The 12,882-nt window shown below is 38.5% G+C and overlaps 1 protein-coding gene across 14 annotated transcripts in view; it reads right to left on the reverse strand.

The window, feature by feature from the left end:
* The window catches only part of EPB41L2 (erythrocyte membrane protein band 4.1 like 2), a 266,903-nt gene that overhangs the window by 85,777 nt on the left and 168,244 nt on the right, over positions 1 to 12,882 (reverse strand). For all 14 annotated transcript variants that reach the window (XM_064290827.1, XM_064290860.1, XM_064290856.1 and 11 more), the window contains one exon: positions 12,089 to 12,193. In XM_064290827.1, the coding sequence (XP_064146897.1) occupies positions 12,089 to 12,193 (105 nt within the window). The remainder of the gene's footprint in view (positions 1 to 12,088; positions 12,194 to 12,882) is intronic.

The raw sequence follows: 12,882 nt of genomic DNA on the forward strand, positions 1-12,882 counted from the left end.
CTTCACTTTGAGCAAGTAAGGCTGTGTCATCTACATAACGCAGGTTGTTAATGAGTCTTCCTCCAATCCTAATGCTGCATCTTCTTCATATAGTCCAGCTTCTAGGATTATCTGCTCAGCATACAGATTGAATAATATAGTGAAAGGATACAACCCTGACGTACACCTTTCCTGGCTTTAAAACATGCAGTATTCCCTCATTCTATTTGAACGAATGCTTCTTGATCTATGTACAAGTTCCTCATGAGCACAATTAAGTGTTATGAAATTCCCATTCTGCACAATTGTCTTAGTCATCTAGTGCTGCTATAACAGAAATACCTCAAGCGGATGGCTTCAACAAAGAGAAATTGATTTTTTCACAGTTTAGTAGGTTAGAAGTCCAAATTCAGGGCATCCACTCCAGGGAAAGGCTTTCTCTCTCAGCTCTAGAGAAAGGTCCTTGTCATCAATCTTCCCCAGACTAGGAGCCTCTCCATGCGGGAACCCCAGATCCAAATAACTCCCTGTGCTCCCAGCACTGCTTTCTTGGTGGTATGAGGTCCCTTGTCTGTCTGCTCGCTTCTCCCTTTTATATCACAAAAGAGATTGGCCTAAGACACTAACTAATCTTGTAGATCTCATCAATGTAACTGCCACCAATCCATCTTATGGCATCACAGCGATAGAATTTACCACACATTGGGAAACCACATCAGATGACAAACTGGTAGACAATCACACAATACGGGAATCATGACCTAGCCAAGTTGACAGACATTTTTGGCAGACAAATTCAATCCATGACAACAATGTTATCTGTAATTTGCTATGATCCACAGAGTCGAATATGTTTGCATAATCAATAAAACACAGTTAAACATCTTTCTGGTATTCTCTGTTTTCAGCAAGGATCCATCTGACATCAGCAATGATATCCCTCATTCCGCATCCTCTTCTGAATCCGGCTTGAATTTCTGGGAGTTCCCTTTCAATGTACTGCTGCAGCCACTTTTGAATCATCTTCAGCAAAATTTTACTTGTGTTTGATATTAATGATATTGTTCAATAATTTCCATTTTCTGTTGGATCACCTTTCTTTGGAATAGGCATAAATTTGGATCTCTTTCAGTCGGTTTATATAATTTATATACTCTCAAATTCTTTACTATTAAACTTTCTTCGGCTGTCACCTACCTCCTCCCCCACTCCCAATTCCTACATCATCTAGCCAAGAGCGTACAAGCATCTCCAACTTGACAAAATTAAAATCAATCTCTGCCCCTAACCTCCCCAAACTTCTGCTCCTCCCCTTCAAGGCTTGGGTAAAGTTTTCCAACAAGCTACCCAAGCTTGAAACTTTGGACTACTCCTCAATCCCTCTTCACCTTCATACCTGAGTCTCAAAATTCTGCAGATATTACCTACTCAGTATCTCTGTCCTTCCCTTTTTACTGCTAATGCCACTGCCCTAGTTTGCATCAGCTCCAGACTAGACTACTTCAATAGTCTCCTGAACTTCCTGCCTCTGGTCTCAGCCCTCTATAATCTCTCTCCACACAAGTAATGATTACTCTTTCTGAAATGTAAGTCTAACCACAACACTTCCTATTTAAAACCCTTCACACATCAGGATAAAAATCTAGATCCTTTAGTATTCTAAGGCATTCCAAAAAATGATCTTTGCCTATCATTCCAGCTGCTTTGCCATAATCTCCATCAGCATGGCCCACAAAGTCACTCCAAATTAACCCATGATCTAAATTTTAAAAATGTACTGTTAAAACAGTGAGGAACTACTGCTCATAAATCCCTCCTACACAGAGATCCTGAAGCCGCCACATCCTCAGCTCTTTCAAACTTAAAATTCTTCATGCACGTCATGATCATTCATGCTGGAGCCATTACCTTTCTTCTGGGCAGAATGTTCCTTCCCTGCCCACACTCAGGACACTGGTCACATTCTTCACTTCTAGAACAGAATATCAATGCTAAACTGCTCATACCATTTCCAGAATTCATGAATTTGCCTTTATATAACAACATACATAGTCCCTTGTTGGACAGTAAAACTTCAGAGTGCTCCGATCCCGCCCCTAATAAGTATCCAGTTGGTATTTAGGGCAGGGTATATTACACTCTATCTTTAGATTGAGTGATGTTACTGGCAGTCTATACACTTGGATAACATTAGCCTGATCACAAGGTTAACAATCTATTTTCTGCCCCAACATAGCTGAGAAATATGAAATATCCCTCCTGATAACAATAACTTGCCATGGCAGTGTTTTTTTAAGTGGAAGGGAGAAATCATGGCATGCCCAGTAACGGTAGGTGTCAGTGTGTTATTTGTGTGTGTGTACACACATGTATTTGGGGACAATGGGAACAGGAGAGAGGTAAATAGGATTTCTAGTTGTAAAACTGTTCACTAGGTAATTCTATCATGAAGGAAAAAGTCCTTCTTAAGAAGCACTGGCACAGACCCTCACAGAACCACCATCAATAACTTTAGTGATGCCATTATAAAAACATCAACCGCAAAACTGATACTAGGGACACAGCCAATTAATACCCCATGTGGAAGATGGCTTTCAGAATACAATAACATGAAAAATTCCTGTAAAGTATGATGGTATGCTTTTACATTTCTGGTTATGATAGCTATGAAATAGTGTGCCCCTTTTTACCATGATTAACAGAAAGTTCAGAACTATTCCATTTTTCCCTAAAATCTATTTTCTTTCTATTTTGCCTGGACTGGAATCTTATCTCAAGCATTCGTTGCCCAGGTCCCCTTGCGTGAATTATTGAACTTTTTCATGCCTCAGTTTCTGCACCTATAAAATGTGGTTGATAACAATACCTACTTTTTAGGATTTTTCTTAGGAATATATGAAATAATACACATAAAGTGCTTAGACAGCACCTAGCACAGAGTAAACAAACCAACAAAAAAAACCCCAAACCCGTTGCCATTGAGTGGATTCCACTCAGAGCAACACTGTAGGACAGAGTAGAACTGCCCCATAGGGTTTCCAAGCAGTGCCTGGTGGATTTGAACTGCCAGTCTTTTGGCTAGCAGCCGTAGCTCTTAACCACTATACCACCAGGGTTTCTAAGTACAGAGCAAGCACCTCAAAATGATTAGTTATTAATATCCCCAAAACCCCATTGTGGTTGAGTCAATTCCAACTCATAGTGACTCAACAGAACAGAGTAGAACTGCCCCATAGGGTTTCCAAGGAGCGACTGATAGATTCAAGCTACAGAACTTTTGGTTAGCAGATGAGCTCTTAACCACTGTGCGACCAGGACTCCACACTATTAATAGTTATTTTTTATTTTATTTGGATTATTTTTATGGTAAAAGCCACCTCAGGTTCTTCTAAAAAGAGGTAAGTTTTAAATAAGTATGTCTGACTCAAGTCTCGATATAAATATGATATTCCCATCAGGAAATAAAACTACCTGACTGTACTCTGTAATGTTAAGACAGATTATACCTGGGGTATTGTGTTCCATGCTAGCTGCCATTCTTTAAGTAAGGCATATACAAAATTAAATTCATTTATTCACTTGCTTTTTCTGGAAGTTGTTATTTGACCTAAAACTCAGCATATCTAAACTGCACTCGTGATATCCCCTGCTCCCCTCAATCCAATCCTACTTCCCTTCTCACTGAATGGCACCTTTATCCATCCAGAAACCCAGGCCTCATCATGGTGTCTGTCATTCTCATACCCAATCTATCATCAGATAGATTCTATCTCCTTCCTAAATCTCTCTTAAATCGTTCACTTCTCTACTTCCACAACCTTAATTGAGGCCATCTTTCTGCTTTAAACAAAATGGGTCATGTCACATTCCTGCTTTAGCCCATCAATGTTTCACCTTTTTTCTTAGGAAAAAGGAAATCTCCCAGGCCTTACCATATAATCTAGATGGCCCTACAAGATCTGACCCCTATCAACAACCCCATTCCCCACAAACTTAATCTCACCCTCTCCCCACCAAGCAGACCAACTTCTTTCTAATCTACAAGCAGGCAGCTGTTTCTGCCTCAGAGCTCCATGTATGTACTTCCTTATCTGGGGCACTCCCTCCACCCCGCCAAAGCCTACTCATATTATAGGTCTCTGCTTAAGCATCATTTCCTCCTAAGAAGAGGTTTTCCTGTTAGTACTTTGAATTTTTCCTGTACAGCAGTAATCAAAATTTAATAACAATGTGATTCTTTTTTTTTTTTTTTTAAACTCTGTCTCCTAAGCTAGAACATAAAGCAGAAACATCTGTGAAGGAAGGGTCTATCTCTTATGTTTCCTGCCGGATCCTCAGTAGTTAGTAAGCTTTAGTTTGCACATAGGTAGTATTTAATAATGTTTGTTAATGTCTAGATACTGTGAGGCTACAAAGATAAGTAAGGCATGACCTCTACCTTCAAGGAGTTCAAAAAGTAATGGAGAGAAATGCTGACACAGGAATGAGGTTTTACTAAATGTCTACATGACAGATGGGAGCTGTGAACTCCCCTTGGATTGGGGGCAGAAGAAGAGGTGGTGAGAGGCAGTCAAGGAAAACCACACAGAGTAGGATACTTAAGTTGTATCTTAAGGAAAGGTGGGCACTCATATAGAAAAGAAATGAGAAAGATATTCCAAGTGTAAGAAATAGCACTGTGTATGCAAGGAGATGTAATGTGGACCAGCACAGCTCATTGTGCGACAGAGGTTTGATATGGATTAAACATGGACTATGTGTGAAGGAAGGAGCCTGCTGGAATAGTGGTTAAGAGCTCAGCTGCTAACCAAAAGGCTGGCAGTTCAAATCCACCAGCGGCTCTTTGCAAACCCTATGGGGCATTTCTACTGTGTCCTAGATGGTTGCCATGAATCAGAATTGACCTGACTACAACGGGTACATGTGAAGTCTAGTCACAAATAAAGCTAAAGAGGTATACCAAGGTCACATGACCAAGACCCTTGTAAACCATACTAAGGTTCAGATTGTATCTATTAAATGGTTTTAAACCAGGGAGTGGGGCAAGATCAGATTAAGACCTCAATCAAGCAGCAGTGTAGAAAATGGATCACAAAGGCCTGGGCTAATAAAAGAATCAAAGAAGACATACCAAAGGCCTAAACTAAAGGACAAGCTGTGGGTAAGGAGAACATGGGAGGCATGGTAAGCAGACAGAAAAGAAAGTTGGTTGACTGATAAGCACTGGAAGGAGGTAAAGAAGCAGTAGCAATCTAGAACCAATCATTAGGGGACAGTGGAAGTTTGAGGGAACGATGATGAGTTTGCTTTTAGACAACTGAGCATAGAGTCCACTAGGCAGTTATGTATACAGGTGTGTGATTCAGGTGAAAGATATGGATTAGACCAGGGCTTCTAAACAGTTTTTCCCAGTTCAGTCATGGCCAAGGAAGCAATACCAGAACAGAGCCAAATTTTTAAAAATTTGGGTGAATTGAAATGATAACTGAAACAGGAAAAACTGTGAATTGAAGCCCTGCTAGAAACCTAATTTCCCTCTCAGAAAACGAAGAAGGTGTACGCCTTGCATAGCAACTAAATCTCTTGCCCATAGGATTTTCAGCAGAGTCGGAAACAGTGGTGCCCCACTCAAAGATGGCAGCCAACCGCACTGCTTCGGGGGTGTTTCACCTTCCACAGCCCTGCCAATAATCCAAACTCACACATCAGGCTCCTGAAACGGCTTACTAAAAACGCCTCTTTTGAGTCTCCCATTCCAGGACTTCAACCCGTATTTTCCCATTCTGGTTACTGTTCCAGTTCACCTAAATTGTAAAATTTTGGGTCCATTCCAGTTTCATTTCATCAGCCATGAATGAATCACTTCCAACTGGTTCTAAGTCCTGGATTATACATATATTTAGAGTCATCAAAATAAAAATTAGAGAATATTAATTCAGTGGTTAAGACCTCTGCTGCTCATTGCAGGTCAGTGATTTTAATCCACCAGCTGCTCCCTGGAAACCCTATGGGGCAGTTTTACTCTGTCTTTTAGGGTCCTTCTGAGTCGGAATCGACTAGATGGCAATGGGTTTGGTTTTGAGTACTATCTAAATACCATTCTTTCTTATAAAAAAGGAGTGTTCCTGAAATACTAGGTTTCTTAATTGTAGCATTTTTACTAATATTTATTCTGCATATTTTACAACATTCTGGATTGATTCCCTATTTTATGAAGATTAAATGTCATTATGAACCTCAGTATGTAATATTGATATGTAATCTCAAATAAGTTGGTAACAGCCAAATTCGCTATCACTTTCTCTCTTGTAGCTTTGAAGGTCAATAGAAGAGCACATGATTAGAAGCACCATCAAGACTTTTCTAATAGTTTACAGTGTAAAAAAATATCTAGTTTATTTAGTGAAACATTTAATGTTATTACGTCTGAAGAATATTCTAAAAAGGGTTCTAATAAAAATACTCCCATACTACTCAGCAGGCAAGCATGCAATTTAACTGTCTTTTGTGTAAATGGGTAACTAAACTACAAATTATATATCAAGGATTTAAAACTAAGCTAGCTGAGAAAATCTAATTTATACATAATTATCACCATCAGTACCCTGTATTTCATTACTGGGACACAGAAACACAAACAATGATGAGATCTATGCAAATAACAAAATTCACAGTTTATTTTCCTCTACTAACTGTGATTTAAATGTTAAAATACTGGACAATGAGTCCTTTTACTGTGATCAAGTGTTATAGGCATCCTCAATAAAATGGTCATAGGAAGTCTGTCCACCACTACAATCTAACAAACTAAAAAGGCTTCTTTTTCGATGCAATCCTAAACCAAACTTTATTTGGCATTCTTTTTCTTTTTTTTAATACTCTATGTCTCTCCCTACACAAATCATAAAATTCAGAGAGTGAAGTAGAAGTAAACAGGAAAAGCCCTCTTCCTAACAGTGAAGAAACCTACAGGTTAACTCTGGTTTTGCCAGAGCTGATTAATATTTCTCCATTTAAATTTACTTATGAAACTGAGAATCTCCTAGAATTCTCTGTTATCATTAAGCATCAGAACACCCACCACTGCTCCTGCTTAGTGTTCTGTAAAGCTCCTGGAGCAATAACAACTTCAACATACTCCTGAGGTCAGGCAGACCTCCATGGGATCACTGGCTGGCCAAATCTACTACCTCATTTGGCCAGGGCCCATTATCTCCTTTTCTGCTCTAATAGTCCAGCAACAGGACAAGGAACACTTTCACTCCACATAGTCACCATAGTCTATTCAGCAAAACAATCGCTCCTTCCTGAAACTCTAAGGGTGTACACATGGGTCCTGTTGCATTTCTTCCAATGTACCTCCTACCCTGTTTTTCAGGCACGCTTGATTCCTAGTACACAATTGATTGCCACAATATAAGCTGATTTAATAGCCTCCCTCTATACGTTATCAAAAGCCAAGAATAGGATTTGATTGCAAAAAGACCTTTTTTTTATTTTTTTAAGTGAAAGTTTACAGTTCAAGTTAGTTTTCATTCAAAATTTTATACAAACATTGTTATGTGTTCTGCCGCTATTCATAAGGTTTTCACTGGCTAATGCTTTTCAGAAATAGACTGCCAGGTCCTTCTTCCTAGTCTGTCTTAGTCTGGAAGCTCACGTCTGTCAGTTTGTTGTACTGCGAGGGCTTGCATGTTGCCGTGATGCTGGAAGTTATGCCACCGGTATTCAGATTCCAGCAGGGTCACCCAGGGAGGACAGGTTTCAGGTGAGCTTCATAAGGTTTTCACTGGCTAATGCTTTTCAGAAATAGACTGCCAGGTCCTTCTTCCTAGTCTGTCTTAGTCTGGAAGCCCCCCGGGTTGGAAGGCACTCAAAAGATGACTGGGGAAGAGCTGCCTCCTCAAAGTAGAATCAACCTTAATGACGTGGATGGAGTAAAGCTTTCAGGACCTTCGTTTACTGATGTGGCACGACTCAAAATGAGAAGAAACAGCTGCAAACATCCATTAATAATTGGAACCTGAAATCTACAAAGTATGAATCTAGAAAAACCGGAAATCGTCAAAAATGAAATGGAACGTGTAAACATCGATATCCTAGGCATTAGTGACCTGAAATGGACTAGTACTGGAGGAACAGTGTTGCATTAATCGTCGAAAAGAACAGACTGATCCCTCCTGACAACATGCCCAAAGTATATAAGGTGCAGTCTCACCATCCTTGCTTTTAAGGAGCATTCCGGTTGTACTTCTTCTAAGACAGATTTGTTCGTTCTTTTGGTCATGTCTTCCAGGGTCCTTCCAGTCTCAGTCAGATTAAGTCTGGTCTTTTACTAGAATTTGGGTCTGCATCCTACTTTTCTCCTATTCCATCAGGGACTCACTGTTATGTTCCTTGTCAGGGTGGTCCCTGGTAGTAGCCAGGCACCATCTAGTTCTTCTGGTCTCAGGCTGATGGAGTCTCTGGTTTAAGTGGCCCTTTCTGTCTCTGGGGCTCATATTTTCCTTGTGTCTTTGGTGTTCTTCATTGGCCTTTGCTCCAGGAGGGTTGGGACCAACTGATGCATTTTAGATGGCTGCTCCATAGCTTTTAAGACCCCAGATGCCACTCACCAAAGTGGAATGCAGAACATTTTCTTAATAAACTTTGTTCCCCTGAAACCATGGTCCCCATACCCCTGGCCCCTACTACTCTGTCCCTGGAAGTATTTGGTTGGATTCAGGAAACTTCTTAGCTTTTGGTTTAGTCCAGTTGTGCTGATTTCCCCTGTATTGTGTCCTTCCCTTCATCTAAGATAATTCTTTTCTATTATCTAGTTAATGAATACCCCTCTCTTCCTCCCCACACCCATAATCATCAAAGATTTTTTTTTTCTGTGTTTAAACCTTTCCTTGAGTTCTTAAAACAGGAGTCTAATACAATATTTGTCCTTTTACAACTGACTAATTTCATTCAGCATGATGCCTTCCAGATTCATCCATGTTATGAGATGTTTCGAGGGTTCACCGTTGTTCTTTATGGTTGCGTAGTATTCCATTGTGTGAATATGCCACAATTTGTTTATCTATCCATCCATTCACTGGTACCTAGGTTGTATCAATCTTTTTGCTATTGTGAACAGTGCTGCGATGAAAAGGAGTGTGCGTATATCTGTTTGTGTGAAGGCTCTTATTTCTTTTGGATATATTCCAAGGAGTGAGATTTCTGGATCATATGGTACTTCTGTTACTAGCTTTTGAAGGAAGCATGAAATCAATTTCCAAAGTGGTTGTAACATTTTACATTCCGACCAGCAGTGTATAAGTATTCCAGTCTCTCCATAACCTCTCCAACATTTGTTATTTTGGATTAATGCTAGTATTGTTGGGGTGAGATGGTATCTCATTGTAGTTTTGATTTGCATTTCTCTAATGGTTAATGATCGTAAGCATTTCCTCATGTATGTGTTAGCCACGTGAATGTCTTCTTCGGTGAAGTGATTGTTCATAGCCTTTGCCCATTTTTTAATTGGGTTATTTGCCTTTTTGTTGTTGAGGTTTTGCAGTGTCTTGTAGATTTTAGAGACTAGTCCCTGAAAGGATTTTCATAGGAAAAATTTTTTCCCAGTCTGTAGGTTGTCTTTTTACTCCTTTGGTGAAGTCTTTGGATGATCATAAGTGTTTGATTTTTAGGAGCTCCCAGTTATCTATAGTTTCTCTTCTGGTGTTTGTACATTATTAGTTATGGTCTATATTCTGTTTATGCCATGTATTAGGGCCCCTATCATTGTCCCCATTTGTTCTTCCATGATCTTTATCGTTTAAGATTTTCTATTTAGGTCTTTGATCCATTTGGAGTTAGTTTTTGTGCATGGTGTGAAGTATGGGTCTTGTTTCATTTTTCTGCAGATGGATATCCAGGTATGACACCACCATTTGTTAAAGAGACTGTCTTTTCCCCATTAAACAGACTTCGGGACTTTGTCAAACATCAGCTGCTCGTAGGTGGATGAATTTATGTCTGGATTCTCAGTTCTGTTCCACTGGTCTATGCATCTATTGTTGTACCAGTTCCAGGTTGTTTTGCTACTGTGGCAGTATAATAGGTTCTAAAATCAGGTAGTGTAAGGTGTCCCACTTTTTCTTCTTTAGTAGTGCTTTCCTTATTCCGGGCCTCTTCCCTTTCCATATGAAGTTGGTGATTTTTTTCTCCATCTCATTAAAAAATGCTGTTGGAATTTGGATCAAAAATGCATTGTATCTGTGGATCACTTTGGGTAGAGCTGACATTTTCATAATGTTTAGTCTTCCTATTCATGAGCAAGGTATGTTTTTCCATTTATGTAGGTCTCTTTCAGTTTCCTGCAGTAGTGTTTTGTAGTTTTCTTTGTATAGGTCTTCTACATCTCTGGTTAGATTTATTCCTAAATATTTTATCTTCTTGGGGACTATTGTAAATGGTATCGATTTGGTGATTTCCTCCTCGAAGCTCTCTTTGTTAGTGTAGAGGGATCCAACTGATTTTTGTATGTTTATCTTGTACCCTGATACTTCACCGACATCTTCTACTAGTTGCAGTAGTTATCTTGTGGATTCTTTATGGTTTTCTGTGTATAAGATCAAATCTCCTGCAAATAGAGATACTTTTACTTCTTCCTTAAGAATTTAGATGCCTTTATTTCTTTTTCTAGCCTAATTGGTCTGGTTAGGACCTCAAGCACAATGTCGAATAAGAGTGGTAATAAAGGGCATCCTTGTCTGGTTCCCATTCTCAAGTGGAATGCTTTCATACTCCCTCCATTTAGGATGATGCTGGCTGTTGGCTTTGTATAAATGCCCTTTATTATCTTGGGGAATCTCCCTTCTGTTCTTATTTTGCTGAGAGTTTTTATTATGAATGTGTGTTGGACTTTGTCAAATGCCTTTTCTGCATCAACTGATATAAGCATGTGGTTCTTGTCTTTTGTTTTATATAACTGGTCTGTAATTTTCTTTTTTGTGTGGTGTCTTTACCTGGTTTTGGTATCAGGGTTATGTCAGCTTCATATAATGAGTTTGGGAGTATTCTATCCTTTTTTATACTCTGAAATACCTTTAGTAGTAGTGGTGTTAACTCTTCTCTGAAAGTTTGACAGAATTCTCCAGTGAAACCATCAGGACCATGGCTTTTTTTGGTTGGGAGTTTTTTAGTCACCTTTTCAACCTCTTCTTTTGTTATAGGTTTATTTATTTGTTCTACCTCTGTGTTAATTTAGGTAGGCAGTGTGTTTCTAGAAATTTGTCCATTTCCTCCAGGTTTTCAAATTTGTTAGACTATAATTTTTCATAGTATTCTGTTATGATTCTTTTAATATCTTTTGGGTCTGTTGTGATATCGCCCATCTCATTTCTTATTTGGGTTATTTGACACCTCTCCTGTTTTTCTTTTGTCCACTTGGCCAGTGGTTCATGGATTTTGTTGATCGTTTCAAAGAACCAGCTTTTGGTCTTGTTAACTCTTTCAATTGCTTTTCTATTCTCTATTTAATTTAATTCTGCTTTAATGTTTATTATTTGCTTTCTTTTGGTGCCTGAGGGTTTCTTTTGCTGCTCTCTTTCTATCTCTTTTGAGTAGTATGGTTAATGTTTTGATTTTGGCGCTTTCTTCTTTTTGGATGCAAAAACACCATTTTTACTCTATGCCAGAACAATAATTTTCCCACACTTGAAAATCTTTTACTTTAATATATGTATTTTTAAGGTACTTTTGTTTTTTGGCAAATTCACTAAGTAAACTGACTCCATGAAGGAATTCAAGAGAAATACAAATTCAACACAAAAATGTTTCAATTAGTTCCTTCATTCTCAAATACTATGAAGAATAAGACACCACATTCTAACTGTCTGCTCACAATATATTACGTAAAAAACAAACAATACAAACACTCAAAAAAAAAATGTCGAAAATTTAAAAGTGGTTCTTTCTACACATAAGTTTCTGGTATTTTCCAAATTTTTACAATGAATATTGAAGTGTCTCAATAAATAAATTAGTTTAAAGCTAAATATTATGCTGACATAATCTGGTTAAGAAAAAAAATGATATTTTTGTAATTAGATATAAATAAACTTGAAGTAAGTTCACTTACTTTCTGCTCAGAATTTTCCTGAAATAAAAGTCCAAAGTAGTCCTTCTCCAAGAGATTGAGACGTTCACATACTTTGTCAAATAACACTTGTCCCTTAGCACCTTTCTGGAAAGAAAAAAAAAAAATACAGTATCTTTACTTTCCAAGCACTAAAGATTCTAGAAGTACAGTAAAGAGTTTCATATCAGATACATGATTTATCATAAACTAGCACATTTGTTTTCCAACTTTCTTTTATACCAATACAAAAGGGATTTCTTTATTTTTTTTTTTTAACTATAGCCCACACACACACATGCACACAAAGCATTAATTCTACAATGAAGCTATGCTGAGAGAGATGACCTCTACTTTATTGCTACTCTATGTAAATACAAAATGGGCTAAAATAAGCAAAATTTTAGGAATTGTTTTATTTTGTTTTAAACTACAAAAATATGTGTAAACTCAATACAGGGGAAGTCAGCACAAGTGGACTAAACCAAAGGCTAAGAACTTTCCTGAATACAACCAAACACTTCCAGGGATAGAGTATCCAGGGTGGGGGTTTGAGGACCACGGTTTCAGGAGACATCTAGGTCAACTGGCATAACAAAATTAATTAAGAAATTTCTGCATGCCACTTTGGTGAGTGGCACCTGGGATCTTAAAAGCTAGCGAGCAGCCATCTAGGATGCATCAATTGGTCCCAACCCCCTTGGAGCAAAGGAGAATAAAGAACACCAAACACACAAGGAAAATATCCGCCCAAGAGACAGAAAGGGCCACATAAACCAGAGACTCCATCAGCCTGA

This window comes from Loxodonta africana, chromosome 1, assembly GCF_030014295.1.
Source record: "Loxodonta africana isolate mLoxAfr1 chromosome 1, mLoxAfr1.hap2, whole genome shotgun sequence".
Classification (NCBI taxonomy): domain Eukaryota; kingdom Metazoa; phylum Chordata; class Mammalia; order Proboscidea; family Elephantidae; genus Loxodonta; species Loxodonta africana.